The sequence below is a fragment of the Chondrus crispus genome, genomic scaffold (assembly GCF_000350225.1).
Source record: "Chondrus crispus Stackhouse genomic scaffold, scaffold_139, whole genome shotgun sequence".
Taxonomy (NCBI): domain Eukaryota; phylum Rhodophyta; class Florideophyceae; order Gigartinales; family Gigartinaceae; genus Chondrus; species Chondrus crispus.
The window spans coordinates 209,342-230,890 of record NW_005179011.1 but is presented as its reverse complement, the minus strand read 5'-3'; the positions used below and the strand labels follow the sequence as shown (position 1 = coordinate 230,890).

Here is a 21,549-nt window from a genome sequence, read left to right as displayed (position 1 = left end):
GAGGTCGTGGAAGGCATCCGCGAGGACGCGGGACAGGGCGATCTGTGGTGGAGAAGGAGGCAGCCGTGGCTCGAGTTTGAGGCCGCCGTCAAGAGGGCCGCGGAGGTCAGCGCCGGTGGCGCCGCCGCCGCCGGCAGGAGGCGCGCGGAGGTTAAGGTCAGGGAGAGGACCGCCGTCCAGGTCGTCAGGGACGCTGTGGAGGTCGTGGGGGACGAGGCGGACCCGCCGGAGGGGGAGGCCGGCGGAAAGATGCCCGGCGCGCAGGAGGGCGAGTGGTGGTTGAAGGAAGGCGTCACGCTTATTGCCGCGTGTAAGGATCGCGCGAGTACGCTCGCCAAGGCCGTCAAGAGCTGGACCGCCGTTAGGGGAGTGCATGAGGTCCTGTTGGTCGATTGGAGCTCGGATCCCCCGATTTCTTACTTTACCAGCAAGGAGCTCCTGGATGGCGAGCGCTTTACCTTGGTCAGGGTTGTGGGGCAAACAGACTGGGTCCTGTCGAGGGCCTACAACTTGGCGGCGAGGCTCGCGTCGTATTCCAAGCTGATCAAGGTGGATTGCGATACCTTTTTGCGACCCGACTTTATCGAGGCCCATCCGTTGAAGAGGGACTCGTTTTACGCCGGCGATTGGAAGCAGCTAGACAACAACACCCCCACTGATGATGCCCTGCATGTCAACGGCTTGTTGTACGTCCATCGCGACGACTTTCTGGCTGTCGGCGGGTATGACGAGAGGATCACCACGTACGGCTGGGACGACTCGGACCTTGCGCAGCGTCTCGCCTCCATCCGCAACTTTACCCGCTTCGACTATAACAAGGTGGAGCACATTGCCCACTCGGCCTCCCTGCGCGTTGTCAACCAGCGCACCACCAGCCTGCTGCCGCCGGAGAACCCGCACGCGGCCGCAGTCGAGATCCAGCGCAACCGCCTGCTGCTCACCCGCTTCCATATCCCCGTGTGGAGTGCCCACTCACTCCACACACTTTGGAACGTCCAGCCGGTCTTCTCGCACAAGAACAGCGCCTACTTTCAGGGTACCAAGGGCCCCGGCCGCGTCTTCGAGGTCACGGCGGCCAACGACGTCACCGCCGTGTCGTCGCTCGTGTCCGACGCCGACGCGCTCGACGTGGCCAAGCGCGCCGTCCGCCTCATCCTGCACCGCTACGGCGTGCAGTTTTTGCCAAAGTCGCTCACCCTCGATTTTTACAAGGAACTCATCACAAAGGTAGCTTTTCCGGAACACTACGCAGAGGTGGTGCTCACGTTTCGAGGAGGGTGCGCGTCCCGGCTGCTCGCGTACGCCACCAGTAACCAGGCCGCCACGGGCGCGCGCTTGACGCAGGCGTCCGCGGAGATTGCAGACAGCTCCTACGTCTGGCCGCCGTTGCCGTATCGCGGCTGGCGGTTGCAAGGCTTGTGGCGCTTCCCGGACGCCGAGTGCTCATGCAAGTTCTCCTCCGTTTTCGACGCGAGGGAAGAAGAGATCATCTCTACGTGGTCCGACAAGGCAAACCCGGTGCAACCGTCCGTCTCCATTACCGATCGGCAGCCCAGTGTCAACGTCACCGCGATCCTAAAGGGCTTTGATGAGAGCGCGACGGAGAAGGCCATTTCTCAGGACTTGCTCAGATGGACGAAAAAGTCGTCGAGGCATGGTAAGCATGACCAGCCCCGCATCCTAATGGATGATCTGGCTTGCGATGTGGATCCGGCACACGTCCCCGAGCATCGCCGCCAATTAATGCAGGCACAATTTCGCCAACTCGCCCCGACAAAGGACATCCAAGAAACCGTATCAACCTCCCTGCGCAATCCAGTCCCCACCATTCTGGATACCCCGCTTTTGGCGAAAGAAAACTGGTCCGTTCTTGTCGGCCACAAGTATGCGACGACGGTCCGCGACATGTTTACAAAACCTAGCCTACAACGCATGGCAGCAGCCTGGGGGGCAACCGCGTTGCCAGCAGGGGAACCCGTACACCGACTCGATGACAGGGCAGCTGCCTTAACGATTGCTGTTTACGTTGCCCAACATGGAGTCTCCAGCCCCAGTCATCTAACTCCCTTCCAATCCCAACAATTGAACCAAACTGTAACAACTCTTTCAAGGCGCATCGAGCGCTTATTTATCGGCTGCCTCGCGCAGTCATCCACCTATTTGGAGGCGTATCCGGAACTGTCTTTGATATTGGCTGGGTTCCTCTCCTGCGGGACTTGTGTTTAAAGAAACAAACAAACAAACAATCGCCGACATGAGTTTTTTTTGTGGCTTTCGAAACATAAAAAAAGTCTGTACCTTTGTCTTGCTTCTTGCCGTCGCATGACGCGATTGATTTGCAGCGTGGGAGAAAAAAAAATCAAGGTACCAATTTTTTCTACACGAGTGTCATGGCAACATTTCGTCTTGGCACGCACAGACAAAAGCGCTTTTGGAGAGGAAAAAACCTTGATAAGTATATACTGTAAAACTTGTATCATTCCGTTTACCCACCCAAACATCTATTTTGCCTGCACATTGACAAGGAGTTCAAAAACTCGTTTCGCGGATGTGCATCCATCTTCTTCTTCTTCTTCTTCTTCTTTCTTGGGCTTCTAGAGGGTGAAAGGCCTGGCAGAAAGCCAAAAGGGCGCTAGCATGGGCTCCAGCATGCGTATTCAACATTTTCCACAATAGTGATCGGTTCATCCGGTCCCGCTTTGCCATCTGCCGTCAGGGGCAAGTTTTGTACACGAGCGCTGAATCTTTTTCCGTCCGATGGGCTGTCGCGTTGCGTAAACAATGCAGAAAGCGCTGGCGAACTGCGGCCTGACGGGCTCTTCTCGCGTTCCAATTCTGATTCGGTCAGAGCTCGACCAGGGTAACAAAAGGCATCCGAATCTGGCGACCACGGAGTCATGGAGGCCCCAAACTGGTCAAAAAAGTTAAGGCAGTGCATGTAAATCCCAGAAATGACAAACTTTTCGTACCGGACGACTCTGTTGGTGTCTCTGTCAAAGGTAGCCCATTGCGCGGCCCCGACCCGGCTGCTTCGCAGCGACGTCAGGAAGAGAAGCTTCCTACCGTCTGGGCTCCAAAAGAATGCCAAAACGCGGGTTTTCGGAGTGCTCAAAATGATGTCAGCATCATTATCTGTTTGGCGAGGGGGCCGAAAGCCAAACGCATTGACGTCGTTCTCAACTGAGTCTGGACAAAAATCTCCTGTGCAAAGCGTAAGCTCATCCAGACCCGTAGCAGGGTTCGTGACCAAGGTCGCCAGCGCCGTACCGTCGGGAGACAACTTGAACGCCATGACGCCTGAAAACCTCGCAAGAGTCCGTTTCTTCTTTGGGTTGTCGACATCAACCATGACCAACCGGCTGATTATCTGGTCCTGCAGCACGCCAATGGTCCACTCTTCTTCATCCTTCTCATCTTCGTCTTCTTTTTGTTTCGACGAGGGCTTCTTTGGCAGCAATCTTCGAAAGCGCTCCGTGAGTGCCTCATCCTTGTCAGAATCTCCCTCCTCGTCAGCCGTCCCCTCCTTCATCTCCGCCTTGTCGCCCTTGTTATCATTCGTGGGCGGCGCCAAGCCAAGGCTCTCCGCGCCCTTCCTCAGTACGTCATGCAACAAGGTACCCCCAGTACTAAGCAGGGATTCAATACTCACGCCTGTCCCGTCCTTGCCCTCCTCCTCCTCCTCAATCTTCACGATTGTAACGTCCCCCTCGGCATCGTCAACAATCTCTACGCCCATATACACTTGCTTGCCCTCCTTGGCCACAGAGTCGTGCTCCACATACAAGACAACTTCTCGTCCGTCCTTCCCTGGGTTGGGATGCCACTGCGGGGCGCCAAATGCTCCCGCGCTCTTCGTCAAATATTGATAAGTGCGATCGTACTGTGCAACGGGGACGACAGCGACTGCACTCTTGTCGCCCATATGGGCGACAACTCTGCCCGAATCACGCGGACAAAAATCAAACAAGAAGGGATGGCCAGACGCAAGAGGCCCAGTCACGACTTCCATATCCAGGCCGCTAGCGCCGGGGGGAGCGACGACCTGGAGCACGGATAGCGCGACAGTGGTGACCGGGGCGGTGGGGTCGTTAGACAGCAAGGTGACGCAGCGGCCGTCGGGGCTCCAATAGTAAAAAAAGGGGGGCTTCAGCAGCGGGGCGCTCTTGACAACGGAGCCGTCAAACGCGTTCATGATGACGACGCGGCTGGCGCTATCCGCAATAGCAACACCTCGCCCGAGGCGGGGGTTGTCCAAATCAAAAGAAATCTCTGTCATGGCGACAAAGTCGCCTGACGGGCTCCACGTCGGCTGCAAGTAAACTCGCGGCGGGGTGTGCCTCCTTGGCGGGGCGGTAGGCACAAGGCCGAGCTGCAAATCGCCCTCCCTGGACACAGTGGCGACTCGGAGGGCGTTATCCGGGTCGCCCCTCCCCCTAAGGACGATAATGCGGTCGACTCTTCTGCCCGCGCCGGAGCGGGAGAAGCGCTCTGTGAGGGTGGCGAGGTCGTCGCGGAGGCGGGCGGCGGAGAGGAAGTCCTGGTTCTCGACTGCGAGCGCGAGCTCCGCGCGCTTGGCGAGGACCGGGTCCGCGTGGCGCGCGGCGACCAGCGCGTCGCGCAGCGACGCCGCGTCCGTGTAGCGCTCCTGCAGCACGGCGGCCGCCAGCGCGCGCTCTAAGCGCAGCACCCGCTCCTGCAGCGGCGGCCGGCTCGACATGCGTGGGCACACGCGCGGCAAGCGCGGGCGCGGGCGCCGCGTCGCCGACGCGAACGGGGACGGCAGGAAGGCCGGCAGAGGCATGGTGGTGTGGAACGACGGGGGGGGCGAGACGAAAGGATGGAAACAAGCACGGGGCGACGAGAAGACGAGAAAGATCTGCGAGCTCCTGTACGTTTGAGGAGGACGCTGGGTCACTCCAACGGAAGCCATATCCATTCCGTCTTTGTCACTCTCTATCATGAGATCGCGCTGTTCTCCTTCTGTAATGTCATGCATTATCATTACAGTATACAGTAGTTTTAGTGTAAGCACTACGTACTTGTGTGATACTTACAGTGTACACGTAGAAGTTTACAGTGTAAACTTTACACAGCGCTAATGGTGCTTACACTAACATATTACTGTAATGTATTCTTCTCCTTACACTCGCCAGAGAGGAATCCGAGCAACAGCTCATGTCTCCATCAACCCGCAGACGTTTCATCGAAGTCAATCTTCGACAACCTACAAGTCGTACAGTTAGTACCGCGCCATGACCGCCTCCTCCTTCCGCATCCCGCGCCAACCGGCCGCAGCTAATCCGTTCGAGGCGTCTTACGCCCCGGTCACCACCGCGCCTGGCGGCTACGTCGCCACGCCGGCCCCACCATCCAAGTCGTCCGCCAACCCCTTTGAGCTATACGACGCCAACGTCGACGAAGACGGCGCGGAAACGGGCAACTGGGAGTCGGAGCCGACGGGCACTCGATCCGAGCCGCGCTTTTGGCAGCCGCGCTTCTATGCCGCCTATTTCGACATCACCATCTCCGACCTGGCGTCACGCCTGTTCCGCGCCTTCCTGCCATGCAAGCCGCTGCTCGGCTGGGCCGACTCCGACGAGGAGCTCGAGGGCGGCACCTCTGTCCCTGACCTGTACGGGCCCGTGTGGGTCACCACCACGCTCGTGCTCGCGCTCTCCATGGGCTCGAAGATGGCCGAGTTTTTGGCAAACGTCTTCCGCAAGAAGGAGACGCAGCTCAAACCGAGCATCGAGTCGCTCGAGTTTTCCAGGCTCTGGAAGGCCGCGAGCTTGCTCTATGGTTACGTCTTTGTCTTTCCCGTCATCTTGACCGTATTTCAGTGCCTCTTTGCGAAGCGCGCCCTGGGGGAGAGGGCTCATCCCGTCCTTGGCACCGTCATGGTGTACGGCTATTCTTTGGTCCCCGTTGTTGTTGCTGCCCTTGTCGCAACCATTCCGATTGAAATGGTGCAGATCATTGCCATGTGCGTCGCGTTTTCGATCGGCGCCGCCGTTATCGTCCTCAATCTCTGGAGAGATGTCAGCATCGAGCACAAGTCTTTGACTTACTTTGTGAGATTAATCGCTGTCGGGGCGCATGCGGCGGTGGGCGCCGGTGTGATCTTTATCTTTTATGTTGGCCGGTGAGGGCCGCGCCGGTAGCAACGCGCTTGTATCGTATTCTCATAAATGTATTCCTTAGGGGAGCTAACTTTTATCATTTTGTGTTTGCTTGTATGCCGTAGGGGCGCCCAGACGATCTACGAGTACTTTTGAAGGGGTCCGTGGCAAACTGCTTCTGAGCGATGAATGCGCCCCTCCGTTCTCGAAAGCATTGCTCCGTTCCCAGGAAATGGGATGACTGTGACAATGACCGAGACGGTCTTTCGTCAATTTGCTGTACCGCGGCAAGAGAGAAGAATAAGGAGAAGGCAGTTTAAAAGGTGGCACATTTTCGCCGAAATATGCGCCACATCATATAATTTTCAGGGTGATCCGTTTCCATGTTCCCGATGGGGTCTGTTACTGCCCAAACAACATCCACGATTTATTCATGTGGTACAGAGTAGTCTAGTTGTGGGAGAACGGGAACGATGAGGTTAGTAGTAGCCGCGCTCGTCGCACGCAGCGGCGGGGGAAAGGAGTCGCGAGAGCGAGGGGGATGGGGATACTTCGGATGTCGAGTCTCGAGACTTTTCGCCGGCGCTGTCGGAGGGTAGCAAGTTACCCCCGAGGGTCGGTCGGGATACCGCCCTCGGATTTTTATCTATCCGGATTTCCCGCCGGCGCGTCGAACGGATAATTTCCCTTTTTCCCAGATTTAGGGCTAACCAAATAAAGTGCAATTTCTATCTTCCCACACACCCCCTGTTGGCCCTAAAATTGGGGCACGCGGCGCCGGCCGATCCGCCGTCGGCGCCAACCCTATATGGATCTGACGCCGCGCCGCCGCTGCTCGGTACTGGATCCCTTGTCCTGACCACGCGGCCTTCTGGATTGCGTAGGGTAAGGGCGCTTGCATCTTGAGTTATCCCCCTTTCTCTCGCCGCGCCCTTTCAGACCCCCAAATCCACCGCGGACCCGCAGCTTCCGGTAGTCACCACATGCGCTCGCCCACCGACAGCCCTCACTATACACTGGCTCAGTTCGGCGTCCGCTCGATCTCGCGCACCGCATCGCTGCTCCGCTTCTCACACCACGTCACCGCTCCGCTTCTCCGGCACATCACCGCTCCGCTTCTCCGGCACATCGCCGCTCCGCTTCTCCGGCACATCGCCGCTCCGCTTCTCCGCCATCACTCCCGCGCGCCGTTGCATCCCCACCTCCGAGCTTCCACCAACGACGGGCCGTTTCCTCCGCGAGTCAGCGCGCGACCTCCTCGAACCTAAAGAGTGCCGGCAGGCCAGGGATCGGGGGTCGTGCGCTTCCTTGCGTGATGGCAGGCCTGTGGCTCGTGGAGGGTAAGGGGAGGCTTGCGGTCGAGATGATGGCGTGGCTCGGAGGAAAGTGGAGGTCTAGCGAAGTCCTCGTCGTGGCCCGGGGCCTCGAATTCACCTTCAGTCGGGAGAGGATTGCTCAGAGGCTGAGCATCGGGACGGAAACATCTAAGGTTCTTCTACGTTGGCTGTCGGATAGGAGAGGGAGGATGTTTGAGGTTGCGTTGTTGGAGAGATGGGGCTTGCTTAACGCAATGGGCGTGTCGGAGCACGAGCAGCGCCGCTGGGAGGTTCGAAGGGCGGTGATGGCTTCCGGAAGGACTCACGGCTTCCGCCCGGGTCAGTACTACGCTTCACATCGGAGCGTAGGCGGGCGCAAGACCTTTTGGAAAGTGGACTTCTATACTCTCCAGGCCAGCGTGTTGTCCGTATTCGATTCGGCAGGAAGCCCAGTTACCAGCGACATGGAAGTGACTTGTCCGGGTGGCCAGGGGAACTGCGAAGTTGAGCTCGTCTTTGGTACTCGGAAGACAGCACAGGCCTTGGAATGGCTGGACGAGTACTGTACCAGTCATCAAGACGATTTCGTTGTTATTGGGGGTCCCGGGCATCGCGAAGCCACTGGACTCACTAGGCCTTATCGTACGCACCAGGCACTCTTCTGCCGCGCAACACACAGCGAGTGCGTGCGTGCTTCCTTCGCTAACGCACTACACTCCGTTGTAGGGGAAGATCCGGCACTTGGAATGCTCCGCAAAGGACCCATCAACGCTCGAAGCCTTGCAGAGTTACAGACCTGGAATGAAAAGCATCTCGGGAGGTATCGCCTCAAGAAATGCAGCGTCCCCGTGCTGGAAAGTCTTGCGGAGTGGATGGTCAACAGGGTGGACGGCACTTTCTTGATAAGAATCGTCGCTCTGGATGACCTAGGTGAACGTTTAGACCACGTGGTGGTTCTTGACGCCCAAAAAGGCCACGTTCTAGATCCGGTTGAGCGCTTTGCGCTTGATAATCGCCCCGGAGTGCTGGGTGCATGCCTTGGAATTGGTTGCGATGGCTTTGAAATTGCTGAAGTTCGGAAGCTTGAATTGCAGCCAGTCGGGAAAGGGAAGAAGAATCGCAGGAAGTCTGGAAAACAGCGCAGCGAAAGCAGGAAGACAAAGAAGAATCACATGAACAATGATTTGGCTGGTAGAAGGACTAAGAGGATGAGGGTAGTGGAAGACGACAGCGATTAAACGAGTTCGAGAGTTACATTGGCATGCTCGATGCTCTTTTGATCCGCCTTGAGCCTTGAAGAACCTCATCTTCTAGAAGACCTTTCTGCATGATTCCATTGAGGATCTTGAACATTTCTACGTTCCTCTTGGTTAATGCATCGGCAGGGTTTTGCGTACCGCTTACCCATTGCATTACTGAAATTTCCCCGTTTTCGAAGGAATCCCTCATCCTTGCTACCGTCGGCCTCAAGCGGTAGTCTGCACCTTCGTGAAGGGTGGTCACGGTGGAGTACAACCCGTGTGAGTCCACCGTCAGCACGAAGGGAAGCTTGACTGGGGCTTTGTGAAGAGTTTGCAGGCTCTCTGCCATTAGCGAGCCTCGGTCTGATGACGTTGCGGCGGCAAGAATCTCTGCCCCCATGGATGAAAAGGCAACACGCTTCTGCTTGCAACTGATCCAGTCAAGGACGTGGTAGATCCCCGCACCCCCTGCTGGCAGGTATAGGCCGGAGACGTACCCTGTCTGCCCGTATGAGGAGCTACCTTGACTGGCATCAGAAAAAGCGAGGTAGGAAGGATTGACGAGAGATGACGGCGTTCGAAATAGGAGCGTCGGGGAAAGCGCTTTGATCTCCACAAGCAACTTGTTCCCGTTTATAAGATCGGCCACCTTCAAGCGCCCAACGGCTTGCTGAAGGTAGCTGGCTGCGAAAGCCGCTTGCGGGAGAATGCCATGTCCGAGGAAATTGAGACTTCCGGCGAGAGCTTGGTATGAAGTCAACTCTGGAGCGGTGCACTTGTCTTGGTGTCGTCTTCTTCTTTCCTTTGAGACTTCGATCGGAAGAATTTTGTCCACGTACTCTTGCGTATTAATACTTAAAGAGCCGGAAGGCTCCTGGTGGATATGAAGACGATTGAAGATCAAGTCCTTGTTCACGACGTAGCGTCCGACAATGAACCGGCGAGAGATAGCTTCGTGAAATTGATGGATGTTAGGAAGAACGCCAACCACGAGGAAGTCATCGACGACCTTTGCGACCAGTAGGTTTATCGATCCCTCCGCATTGTATTTGGCGAAGAGCTGGAGAAGGCCTGGGACTTGTATGAACCCTTGCGTGGACATCCATTCCTCGGCGACGAGTTGCCATAGGCGTCCGGATTCTACAATTCCATAGGCCGGCTTGAGTATCTTCCAGACTGTTCGAGCAGAAGATACCCAACCTTTCGGGGGTCGGACGTATATGTCCCGGGGAAAGTGGCCAGCTTGCAAGTATGCTCCTTTGATGTCAATGGAGGCAACTGAGAAAGACATTATTGCCGCGACAGAGAGAACGATGCGAATTATTGGGAACTGCGCTGTCGCCGAGTCTTTCCGGACGAATTCTTTGTCTCGATCCCGGTTCCCGTGTGGGACAAGACGACACTTTAGCTTCAGCTTTCCTCCTTCTCCGTCGGTCTTGACTTGGAAGAAGTGGTGGGAAGAAATCACATTGGCATGTCGTGGGAGATCCCCATACGGGACTTCCTTGTATGCCTCGGCTTGTGCGAAGTTTTCTTTCTCCTCAGCTATGGCCTGATCAACTATCCATCGCAGAGCAAATTGGAGTTTGAATTCAGAGGTGGGCTTGTTCCCAACCACTTCCTGAATTTGTTGAAGGACCTTTTGCTTCGACGATGCAAGATGAAAAGGCAGGCTCGACGGAGCTACAACGTCTGTGGTTTTGATGTCTTTTTCCGGCTGTGGGGGCTCATGAGTTGAGTTCAAATCGAGAGTGCTACTCGAAGTTGAGACTGGATACCGTGTTCCAAACAAGGAATTGCAACGACCGATGGACCTTGTGTTGACGTCCAACAAAGGGTTGTTCAACCTCTTCGGCTTTGAGGATGCTAATAAGCTCTTTGATATGGGGTGGGAAGCCCACAGAGCCTCTTCGGTCCAGAACTCAGAGATGTCCGTCAGATCGCCGGGGGGCTCCAAGTCAGGAAGGCTGTCTACATTCGCCGCCTCCTGCTGCCCTGCAGACTCTTCCGGTCTGCTTGGAGGCGACTTGTCACTCACATTCGGCATCTCTTCCAACTCCGAGAAGAGCGGAGGGGGTGCCGATGTTGGAGGGAACATACCTTCTTCAAAGTCCTCATCAATGACGGAGTACGACCGTGGGAATACGAAGTCCATGTCATCCAACTCGGCAAGTAGAGGGGAGGACGGAGCTTTCCGAACGTCCTCGTATGCCGCTCTTATGGGCTTACCAATGTGATCCTGACGCCTTGAAAGGACGACGAAGTGGGGCTGTGGGTTCCGCACGTACGCGTGTTCCCACGAGCCAAACTTTGGGCCTCTCTTGAAGAAATACACAGGGTCATCACGTGATAACTGGGCGGCTTGAAGCGCTTGTGGACATCGCGACTTGTCCAGGAGCCTCAAAGCTCTTCGTGCCACTTGCTCGTTATGCGCAGTGATGAGATCAGCGGACAGCTTTGCTTGAGGGAGACCAACAAGCGAGGGGGTGTAACCCCGAGTCATCTCGAAGCTGCTCAGTGACTTGCTTCCATATAAGATGTTGCTCAGATACACGGCACGTGAGACCACGTCTTTCCTTTTAACTGAGTCAACACTGCACGCCGAGGAGTTTGATGCATCCTTTAGAAGACGTTGGATAAGCACACGGACAACCGCATTCTTCCGCTCCACGACGCCGAGTTTGTTATGACGTCGGGCTGGACGGGGTTCAAAACGTATTGAGAAGTACCTTAGGGCGTCGGCAAAACGGGAGTTGAAGAACTCGATATCTCCCGATATGATTGACGGTGCACCGTGAACGTTTACCCATGCGACTTCCAATTGCCGAGCTGCTTCGTCCATCTCACGGGTCCGCATCAGGGATGCTACTGAATAACCCGTATGGACATCCACCATATGTAAGATGGGGGCGTTCTCGAACTCCGCACAGAAGAAGAAGTCGAGTTGGACATGGTTGTTGAACGAGGCGAGTATTTTCCCAAAGGATATCTTCCGTGATTGGAGTGGGCGGCCTGTTTCTTTGCAGCTAGTGCACTTCTCGACGGCTCTCTGAAGCGCTTGTTTTAGCACAGGAGTCATAACCCCTCCTCGACGACACAGCGTCTCCATGTCTTGAAGGGCAAGGTGTGAATATCCATGAAGCTTGTTGGCAAAGCGACCGGCGATTCTGCCATATCGAAACCTTGCCTTCATGGTTTCTGCCGGCGGGATAGTGGACGCATATGAGACTTCCGTGGAGAAGAACGTCACAAAGGAGGATGTTTTCGACGGAACGACGAGAAGAAATGTGCGAACCGCATCGGGGTCACTCGACATTGTTGGTTCGGTGTATGTCTTGAACGTGAGACGTTTTGACGAGAGGTGTCTCACTCCTTTTGGAATAACCAAAAGGTTCTCCGGTCCAAGCTGGTACGAACGGTGAAGGATTTCGTTACCCAGAAGAAGGAATCCATCTCCTCTCGTAACGTAGAACGGAATTTTGACTTCCGTTCCACTCATGTCGGTCACAGGAAGGTCCCAAACTCCAATAGTGACCTCGGCGTCGCTACAATTCTTGCCATATCCGTGCAAGAACGGTTCACAGTCTAGCCTTCGAAGTTTGAACGGAATGTTCATGGCAGTGCAGAGGGCTGCGGCGCAAGAAATTCCTCCAACACTTCTGGGACATCCCGGATCAATAATGGGATTTGGATCCGGGATTCTCGGATTGATATCCGAGGAGGCTCCGGGATGGCTGACTAGGCTTGCCTGTTTGACGAGCCGCCGGAGCCTCTCCGAAAAAACGAGGGATGTGCCCCGGAGCCGCCGTCACTGGGGTCTCGGCGCGTCCTCTTTTTCTTAGTGAAGGCGCTAGGTTCTTTGCACTCTGCTGCCCCTCTGTAGTGACCACGCTCTCCGCAGTCATAGCAAATGGACTGGGTCTCGTGATCAGAAGGCAGCTGCCTCTTGCGATTGCCTCGAGATGCGTTACGACGGCTAGAGGGTGGACCCATTCGAGTGTCCTTCTTCTGCCCGTGACGCGAGCCGACTTCAGAGAGTCTGTCGAAGATGCTTGCAGGGCCAGGCTTGCCATGGGTGCCAATGAGAGACTTGACCTTGCGGTCAACTAAGGCTTGGACGTCCTTCATGGAGAACTGAGGAGCATCCATTGACGTTGTCTGGGTCAGATTCCTCAGCACGATCACCGCGTCGTCAAGGTTGAGCCTGCAAGAAGTATGCCGCGGCAGGAAAGAGTCTGCCACTGACGTCTTCGCAGCATTATTCTCTGCAGTCACCTTTAGGTCTTGGACTGCAATGTCCAAGGAGCGGATGAAGCTGATTGTTTGCGATCTGAAGTCGGACAGAGCCTTCTTGTAATCATCGGCCGTGGACTCTGACTCGCGGAGTGGAACGTCAACCTTCTTCAGCTTCTCGGATATCTTGAGGACTTCCTCGAGATGCACCTTGGATACCTTTTCGGTGTCGACGACTGCCGACTCCTCCTTGTTTCGGGCTTCTGCATCTTTATTAGTTGGAGCTTGGCATTGGTTAACGTTCCCTCCTCTATGTTTGCGTTATTGAGGAGGGTAATCGCCAAAACTTCACCTATCTGCGAAGAAGAAGAAGTGTTGGCGTGCAGCAAGTGCTTGGCTGCCAAACCTCGGAACCTCGAGACGAAGCTGGAGAGCTTCTCGTTCCTGTCTCGGCGACACGAGGTGACCTTCTGGTATGATGCGATGAGCCTTGTGACCATGGCAATCGGTGGGTCTACAGCGACAAGCTCGACGATGGAGAGTGCCGCTTGCACGGGATCATCCATCTGAAGGTAGTCGAGCTGTCCTTTGGACTGGGCTTCATCGACGATTGCCTTCTGAGCTTCCGGAAGGCCGCGCTCATAGAGCGTTCGTCCGAGGAGCTTGAACATCGTCTGAAAAGTGCGATCGGTGCCTTGGTCGTGGGCGACTTTAAGTGAGTCGACCCACTGTCCAACCTTCTTGCGCCAGGCTTCAAGATCGCCATCGGCGGCGAAGAGAGGCGGGTCGAAGAATCCTGATAATTTACTCATCTTTCCCCCTGGGCCCATAACTGTGGGAGAACGGGAACGATGAGGTTAGTAGTAGCCGCGCTCGTCGCACGCAGCGGCGGGGGAAAGGAGTCGCGAGAGCGAGGGGGATGGGGATACTTCGGATGTCGAGTCTCGAGACTTTTCGCCGGCGCTGTCGGAGGGTAGCAAGTTACCCCCGAGGGTCGGTCGGGATACCGCCCTCGGATTTTTATCTATCCGGATTTCCCGCCGGCGCGTCGAACGGATAATTTCCCTTTTTCCCAGATTTAGGGCTAACCAAATAAAGTGCAATTTCTATCTTCCCACACTAGTAGTCCTCTACCGTCACCTTCGTTCAGGACGTGTTGTGAAGAATCACGTCGAATATCTGTTCAGAACCACAAGGCTCAGAATCGGAAGGCTTGGACGGATCTCCGCTAGCTGTGCGGAGGCAATTGAAAGCATCTAGCCTAGGCCAAGACGTCAGGCATGCTGCGCCTATCGCAACAGCGATCCGTCGCAGCGAGTATTCAACCCCGGTTGAGCTCCACTCTACGGCGACTATGCCAAGCCTCGGCCGCATCAGAGGAACGCCCTGCCTACGTCACGCAACCGAAACCGACGTACACACTCCCCTTCTATGGCGCCTCGGACGAAGTGCTTCAGGGCCTGTCCAACGGCATGGTGCGCAAGGCTCTTCAAGCGTACGGCGGCCTGATACGCAAAACAGACGAGGACACAGAACTGCGGGAACGTTTGCGACGCGTCACCAACGCCTCCTACCGGCCGTCGCAGCTCACGATGGAGGGGGTTGTGGTGTCCGATAAGATGAACAAGAGCGTCGTCATCGCGGCTAGACGGTCAGCCTACTCGACGAAGATCCGCATGCCGTACTTGAAGACGAGGCGGTTTATGGCGCATGATGAGTTCGATCTCTGTAGGGAGGGGGATCGTGTGGTTATCAGGGCTTGTCGCAACATGTCGAAAAGGAAGAGCCACGTCGTGGTGCAGAACTTTGGCGATAAGCAGAGGACGACAAAGGACGATCGCAAAATTGTACTCGACGATACCGAATGAGTGGTGTTGGGGCTCGAGATAGCGGTTGCTTGTCTCGCCGATTTTGAACAGGGTGTCGATTGATGATGCCACGGACTGCCATGCTTTGTAATATTACGGACGATTGAATGAAGATTGGCAAAACAAGTCTACGTTTCCCGGAAAGCGATGCAATAAATAGTCTTAACTGGGTTGAAAGGTGCCGCTAATATGCTCGGCTCGAGTAGCCAGACTCTTCTCCTTCCGTTTCGGACATGCGATACTCTACTTGTTTCGGGCCGCGGCTGCCGATGAAAGCGGAGCAACCGCTGAGGATGGCCAGCATCCACGCGAACACGACTGGCACGGTGGCTGGACCTGGCGCATCCGACGCTTTCGTCGCTGTCAGGACGATGCTGCCGACAAACTGGGGTCAAAACATTACATGCGCACGAGTTAGAACCAAGAGACAGGTCATGTGCTCAGGGGCAAAGTTGTCGTTTGGAAAGTCCCAACTTACCCACCAAATTGTGAGCCAAGAGAAGATTACAAATTCGACGTTCGGAGGGAGCTGGATTGTGGAGCAGTACTCAAGTGTATACCAGATAATGGTGATGGTCAGAACGATAAAGGCTATAGTTGCCCAAGTCAGCTGCATGTACAAACCGCATATAAAACAGGCGGCATAAACTGCGTTAGTCAAATATGCGCTACGTGACGAGCACCGACCTAGTAGAGAGACGTCCAGCTGCTGTCGCAAGGTCGCTGTCGCTGTCGGCGGCAAAGACACAAAGAGTCCAACAACTTACCCCGTAATTGCATCTGCTCAGCCCAAGCCGCAGATTGAAAAGACACGCTTTTTCCGACTTGCCTGAGCCTAGCTCAACTGTTGAGACGAGTCGATTAGGAAAGACGCCCATGATCGAAGTGGTCCAGATCCACTCCACTAGGTAGAGAACGATACGACAGCATTCTAGCATGCCCATTGTCCTTTTTGTGTCGGAGCCTTAGCAACAGCTCGCGTTGCGGTGACGACTTTGGCCTGGAAGGAACTGCAGCGTTGGGTTGCTGCAGACGTCTGAATCTGTTCGCGACAAAGTTGTGGATTCAGGGATACAGGAAGCGACAAGGTGTTGACCAAACTTAAAAAGCCTCGCAAGAATGGGAGTCGCCGGTGTAGAGGCGCGGGAGCCGTTATGGTGAAGATGGGCTCGCTGTCACAACCCTCCACAAAGAACGATACGTCCGCGGCGGCGAGGCTGCGCGGCGGCGATCAGACGAGATATCCGGAAACGTGTCGTGATGGCGGGAGGAACTGTCTGCGAGTAATTAGTGCTGCAAAGTGCCTTAGCAGTGAGAATAGCCGAGTACGTGCACGAAGAAAGCATGCGTATCAGATTCGTCTTCAGGTGGGCAACTGTTTTTGAAATTTTGAATTTCAGAGAGGGAGCCATTGACTCGCTTTAGTGTTCCCTTTAGTCCTTTTTATTGGGAGCCTGCTTCAAACGCTCTCATCAGTACAGTATTCAGTGTTTGTGCCGTCTCTCCCGCGGCTCCAGAACCTAGCGAGGGGCTACATCTATAACTTTACGTTCCAAATGTGCCACGCGTAGCACGTCTTCAAGGAATGCACCCAATAAAAGGAAAATCGCATGCAAGTCGAAAGATCAAGCAGTCCCAGCTTCGGCCGACATACCTATCGCTGTTCGTACAACTCAAAACTGCTTTCACGACACTCTCTGAGACCACACAGCCTTCTACCACTTCTCCTAGCACGTCCAAGTCCATGCAACATTCATGCAATTCATAAACAAAGCATGGATGGAGTTGCAACCGAAACAGATGTTAACACGCATTCACACAATCAAACCAGAACCATAAAATTCAGTGCCCTCCGCAACCTGCGCCCTTCTCTGAAGGCAGGGTGAAAGCACCTTGTCCCCGAGAATTCTGAAGCAAGTGACACAAGCGCACACATCTCTCGACATGCGCACGTCACTGCTCGTATCTAGTACCCGGATACCGCTGCGCAGACACACCTCTCGGCCCGCGCGAATGTCTGCGTTTCACTCCTCGATGGGGAGGTAACGCAAGCCGTCCGCGTGGCTGCCCGCGCATGCGACTCGCTTTTGGTGCCAGCTTCGCAAGCGAGCCAGTCGAGGGCTGGTCCCGCTCTTTTACTGTGCGGCACCGCGACTAAACCGAAGTCACACAAACTTGCATTCTAATTTTTCGCCACCGCTTTGCGCGCTTTGGCGACTACGCGGGCCCTTTGCAGACGGGCTTTAGTTTCCGGCATGAAGCCGAGGGAAAATACAACTTCTAACCATATCACGATCGGGGCGGCCAAGAGGGACTGGAACAGCGAGTCCATAAAGGCCGGACTCTTGCCCTCGAAAACGTAGTGGCCAACAATCTGGGCAAACCAGGCGATGAAATGAAAGGCGAGGGCCCACGGCACGGTGGCGTCCGGGCCTGCGTAGTTGCAGAAGGCGCGTGAGACGGCGTAGAAGAGAAGGAGGAAGGGGGTGTAGAGCAGGCCCAGTTTGGGGGAGAGCACCAGGCAGTAGAGGATGTAGAAAAGGGTGACGACGCGGGACATATCAACGAAGGGCGGGGGGAGCTGGAAGCTGGAGAGGAGAGAGAGGGCAGTGATGAGAAGTATCGGAACGAAGACGATGTGGATGCGCTTGTTGATGCTGTTGGTGTGATACGACCTGTAGAATGAGAACTGTTTATCCAGCGATAGGAGATCGGACGCCTTCATGATTGGGACTAGAAAAAGGCAGAGTGGGATGGAGTGTTGCTGTTGGCGAGGACTAACTCTGCTATTGTGCTGAGGGCGAGGTCAGGATTGCCAGTTGCCGCTCGCATTCATAGTTCATGGCGGCGAAAGGATTTATGGGATCTCACACGTGTAAACGTTTCCAGTCAATTTCTTTGCACTCGCTTGTGTGATTGATTCTGCCTGAACGAGATTTTACAAAACGCAAGCAAAGGAGTCCGGTTTCGAATTCAAGTCTTTCGACATGGACAATCGACACTGTTGTTTCGTCAAATGGGATCGTCGGTTTCTTTTTCTGAGGAAGAGTATTCGAGTTCAGATATTGCCTCTTTCTTCCTTTTCTCACTCCAACCTGCGGCTACTGCCTTAATCCAATCTTATGCTTGCCGTTGTTCGTTGCCCCCTTCTCAAAACTCTGTGGTAACTTCTCTTCTTTCCTGCGCGATTCAATGTCAGCCAAGGTCTTGTCTCTCAGCAGCTTAAGCTGATCTTCAGTGAATATACTGCTCGGTAGAGCAAAGACGTCTAATCCAAAGTTGAGAACTTCGTCTTGATCCGGCGGAGAGACCGACTCAGAAGCTTTCTTGTTCTTATGCATTAGTAGATGACTTCTGTATCTAAAATAATGGTTGCTACTTTCAGCGGTCAGAAAATATACCCCTACGGATAGCGTGAAAGTATTCTGGGTCGTGTGAAGGACCCAGTGTAGATTTACATTTTACAGTAATGGAAGATTTTATATGATTTTTAGGGGAGCGGTCGCAGACGGTCTGGGAAATCCATGCCGGACGAGGGGACGCTTCTAGAAGGACTTAGGGCACAATAAAAGCGTTGAAGGTGAGGGGGTCGTCGTGATCTGAAAGGAGGACTCACTCACGCTTCCTCAGAAAAAAAAACCACTGTCCCCTTTTACAACACAACAGACACCTCCATGGCGACACAAGCTCGCGGGGCGTAGGATAAGATCCCGCAGCCATCTCACGTGATCCAAGGCATACACGGTATGCGTGAACTCACAACGGAAAAGCCCTTCGCAACCTCGTCGCTTTCCTATGCAAGACAAGCCTTACCTTTTCTTATGCGTTCACCCCACCGGGTAAACGGGTGCCGTTTTCGACGAGCCCTGAAAGATTTGAAACGCCTAGGCATACTACGGCATCTATACACGGGCCTCTCGGCGACACTGCGTGCCGTCCGGCGGCTTGCCAGTCACCGGACGTTTTTTTGCCTCTACGTACACAACAGCGGCCAACCAGCGCACCACAATGTGCGAAGTAGGCTGTCTCGAAGCGGCCATCATCGGCTTTCGCAAGCCGGCGGTTGCCGAAGCTGCGCAGCTGCGCAGCGCCGGACGAAATAATCCCGCCAACCATAAACAAGTGTCCTTCCATCACCGGCCCCCGCTCCAAGCGCCGCTCTCTGATTGGCACAACCCGCGCTCAAATTCAACGCGATCTCCCCGTGTATGCAGGCAGCTCCGCGTTGCCCAAAAAAAGCGGCAGCAAGGGCTAGCCTACACGACATGAGTGGTACACTTCTCTGTCGATACCACGTCTCATTGGCGTGAATGAATTCTACGCGTTGCCGCTCATCCCCAGGCCTTCCTCCCAACTTCCACTCCATCGTGAATCCCGCATCCGCCTCAAGACAAGCCCCGCACGCATGTGGAGACATTCTGTGAGATAGCCAACCAGTGTGTGTATGTAAGCTCATCACGAATGGGCGGCGAGTCGGCCGAAGCGGAGAGATGGGGGGCGAGTTGCTCCACTAGAACTGCCATGTTGTCCTCCCCCAAACGGGCCACCTCGCAATACATCCGCCCTTCACCCTAAGGCATTTTCCTACAAGAGAACAGTCCAGCGCCTTAAATCCCCTCCTCCTCTCTCAAGACCCTGTAGCACACAGATGCGAAAGCACCCTCCCACACAGCCATAACACGGCCGCGGGAGTTGCAAAGCCTCCGGCTCTGCAGACCTCAGCGAGAGGACGATGGCTGGGGAACAGGCCCAGACATCTGAGGGACGGACTTTGATTGGGCGATTGGCAAACATATAAAACCGCCCGCTCGCCTTTCGACACACGCCGTTCATGTGCGTGAGCGGAGTGCGACGACGCAGCGCCGGGGCTCATCGGACCACGCAAGTGGACCGCTCCCGCCAATACGGCTTTGCTGTCCGTCTTTTGATGCACTGCTTGGATATCGCGACGCAAACGTACGCCCTGGTGTGTGAAGGCAGCGCAATGTTGTCGCGTTGGGCCTTTGCCGCTGAGAGGGGGAACTGGTGCCTCCAGATGCAGAAAGCAACGAGTGTGCCCCCCACCTTCTTTCGATGACGATTGCAACTGTTGGGACAACGGGAACACGGCGTGTACAGCTCGGCTAGTAAGGTTGTATGGAGAACCAGGTATAGATAAATCGTTTGGGCACTAATACAGTAGAATCGACTGTGTACGGTACAAGGCGCATAGCGCACAATATAGGTCTCCTTAGCACTTGTGATGCCGTACTGCAGTAGCTGCAGTTCAAAATCTTCATCCCCTCTTGATGGCTGAGCTCTAGTAGCGCACAATTCAGGGCATCATATACTCAAAAATAATCTCTTCCGCCTGTCCAAGATGCCTAAAACAGTTTCTGATATCGCTGCTCCCAAACCTTGGTTCCCACGTCCCGTCGCTTCTGCTATGTTCACCACATGATTTCGTGAGCCAATGATTAACAAAACCCGCAGCGCCCGGCGAACCTACACTACAGATACGTCTGTCTACTTAAGCAAAGACAAAAGCAATCTGTTGTTTACGTCGCAAAGAAACAGTAGTAGGGAAGACCTCGAAGAGACGTATGGAGTGAAGAGGAAGAACAGGCAAGAACAGGTAGTCCAATGGTGCTCCGATGGTACTTGGATACCATTGAAAGCCTCTCTTGATCCGAGGATCAAAAAAGGCTTCCCGCGCGCATACGTGCGACGTAATTTCAACGCCCATACGTAATGCGCCAGTAAAACACCCAGCGAGACATAAGGATCAACAATAGCGGTAGCAAAACGCAAGCCAACAGAAAACTCCACAAGCATCATCAACACAAAGAGCATCATTAACATCAACTTAAACATAAAACCCGCGCTTTGACACCGCGCGAGAGTATTCAATATGCCCTGCCACGACACTGCTAATGCCTCTCCCCGTCCGGACGATATGACGCTCTGCCAAAGCGCCATGCGGCGCAAGAACGGCAGCACGTTAAGTCCTGTGGAAAGGCGATTCATTCTGGACAAACTCTGGCTAGGCGTTGCGAGCCGCAGCGCCAGCACGTCCGAAGGATAAACCATTCCCACTCGCCTTGATGTGCTGATGATCATCAACACCTTCAGTGGAGACTGGAGATGAGCAGGTCTGCCAGAAATCCGGAACATGAGCACCAGCGTCGATAGTGACCGCACTCGACAGAATAGTAGTCGTAGCCACGCTCGATTCGCAATTAGTATCTGCCTTGCGGACGGGGGGACGGAGACTCGTTCCGGTGGGAGAGCGTTTGGTCGTCTTTGCGGCGCGGCGCGCTTTCTCACCTTGCTGGCGCTTTCGAATAAGAGTACCGTTCTTCTTGCGAAGGTCGCGCAAGGATTGCAGATTGGCTTGGTGGGCCAATCGCATGCGCAGGCGGGTGGCGAGGAGAGCCTTAAAGTACGCAACATCATTCTCAAATTGCGTACGTCCCGCAAATGCTTGTTGGGCCGGCGCGGATAGGTCTTCACCATCGGTACCGTCGCGCGCTTTACCCAGATCCAGGAGGTCGGCCAGCGAAGCCGGGGATACGCCGTTAAGCGACACCCCGGACAACTTGAAGGCGGCGGTCGTGGGAGCTGGCGGAGTATCGGGTGCGGTAGACATGTCGACAGAAACGAAAGTAGTAGTAGAAACCATGGTGAAATATGTGATAAAATGGCGGTAGTAAGGCGAGAAAGCTTGACTTGACCGTCGGAGAAAGGAGCCACGGTGGTATTCGCTGGGGGGAAGGTGGGTTTAGATGATCAG

The 21,549-nt window shown here is 55.0% G+C and overlaps 9 protein-coding genes; 6 read left to right on the top strand and 3 right to left on the bottom strand.

Annotated features, from left to right (window-relative positions):
- The first annotated feature begins 249 nt into the window (after positions 1 to 249).
- CHC_T00002465001 (hypothetical protein) lies at positions 250 to 2,226 on the top strand. Its single transcript, XM_005713646.1, has one exon. The coding sequence runs from the start codon at positions 250 to 252 to the stop codon at positions 2,224 to 2,226; it is 1,977 nt and encodes a 658-aa protein (XP_005713703.1).
- A 96-nt stretch (positions 2,227 to 2,322) lies between these two features.
- CHC_T00002464001 (hypothetical protein) lies at positions 2,323 to 2,598 on the top strand. Its single transcript, XM_005713645.1, has one exon. The coding sequence runs from the start codon at positions 2,323 to 2,325 to the stop codon at positions 2,596 to 2,598; it is 276 nt and encodes a 91-aa protein (XP_005713702.1).
- A 34-nt stretch (positions 2,599 to 2,632) lies between these two features.
- Positions 2,633 to 3,922, bottom strand: CHC_T00002463001 (hypothetical protein). The gene has a single exon (XM_005713644.1). It carries the CDS (start codon positions 3,920 to 3,922, stop codon positions 2,633 to 2,635), a length of 1,290 nt encoding a protein of 429 aa, XP_005713701.1.
- A 1,330-nt stretch (positions 3,923 to 5,252) lies between these two features.
- On the top strand, positions 5,253 to 6,146 carry CHC_T00002462001 (hypothetical protein). Its single transcript, XM_005713643.1, has one exon. The coding sequence runs from the start codon at positions 5,253 to 5,255 to the stop codon at positions 6,144 to 6,146; it is 894 nt and encodes a 297-aa protein (XP_005713700.1).
- An 8,864-nt stretch (positions 6,147 to 15,010) lies between these two features.
- Positions 15,011 to 15,424, top strand: CHC_T00002461001 (hypothetical protein). Its single transcript, XM_005713642.1, has one exon. It carries the CDS (start codon positions 15,011 to 15,013, stop codon positions 15,422 to 15,424), a length of 414 nt encoding a protein of 137 aa, XP_005713699.1.
- Positions 15,425 to 16,155: 731 nt separating this feature from the next.
- On the bottom strand, positions 16,156 to 17,337 carry CHC_T00002460001 (hypothetical protein). XM_005713641.1 is given in 2 exon segments: positions 16,156 to 16,959; positions 16,960 to 17,337. The coding sequence occupies 1 exon segment, from the start codon at positions 17,335 to 17,337 to the stop codon at positions 16,960 to 16,962; it is 378 nt and encodes a 125-aa protein (XP_005713698.1). The 3' UTR covers positions 16,156 to 16,959.
- A 118-nt stretch (positions 17,338 to 17,455) lies between these two features.
- Positions 17,456 to 19,233, bottom strand: CHC_T00002459001 (hypothetical protein). XM_005713640.1 is given in 2 exon segments: positions 17,456 to 18,816; positions 18,817 to 19,233. 1 exon segment carries the CDS (start codon positions 19,231 to 19,233, stop codon positions 18,817 to 18,819), a length of 417 nt encoding a protein of 138 aa, XP_005713697.1. The 3' UTR covers positions 17,456 to 18,816.
- A 5-nt stretch (positions 19,234 to 19,238) lies between these two features.
- CHC_T00002458001 (hypothetical protein) lies at positions 19,239 to 19,352 on the top strand. Its single transcript, XM_005713639.1, has one exon. It carries the CDS (start codon positions 19,239 to 19,241, stop codon positions 19,350 to 19,352), a length of 114 nt encoding a protein of 37 aa, XP_005713696.1.
- Positions 19,353 to 19,608: 256 nt separating this feature from the next.
- Positions 19,609 to 20,956, top strand: CHC_T00002457001 (hypothetical protein). XM_005713638.1 is given in 2 exon segments: positions 19,609 to 19,854; positions 19,855 to 20,956. The coding sequence occupies 1 exon segment, from the start codon at positions 19,609 to 19,611 to the stop codon at positions 19,852 to 19,854; it is 246 nt and encodes an 81-aa protein (XP_005713695.1). The 3' UTR covers positions 19,855 to 20,956.
- Positions 20,957 to 21,549: the final 593 nt, after the last annotated feature.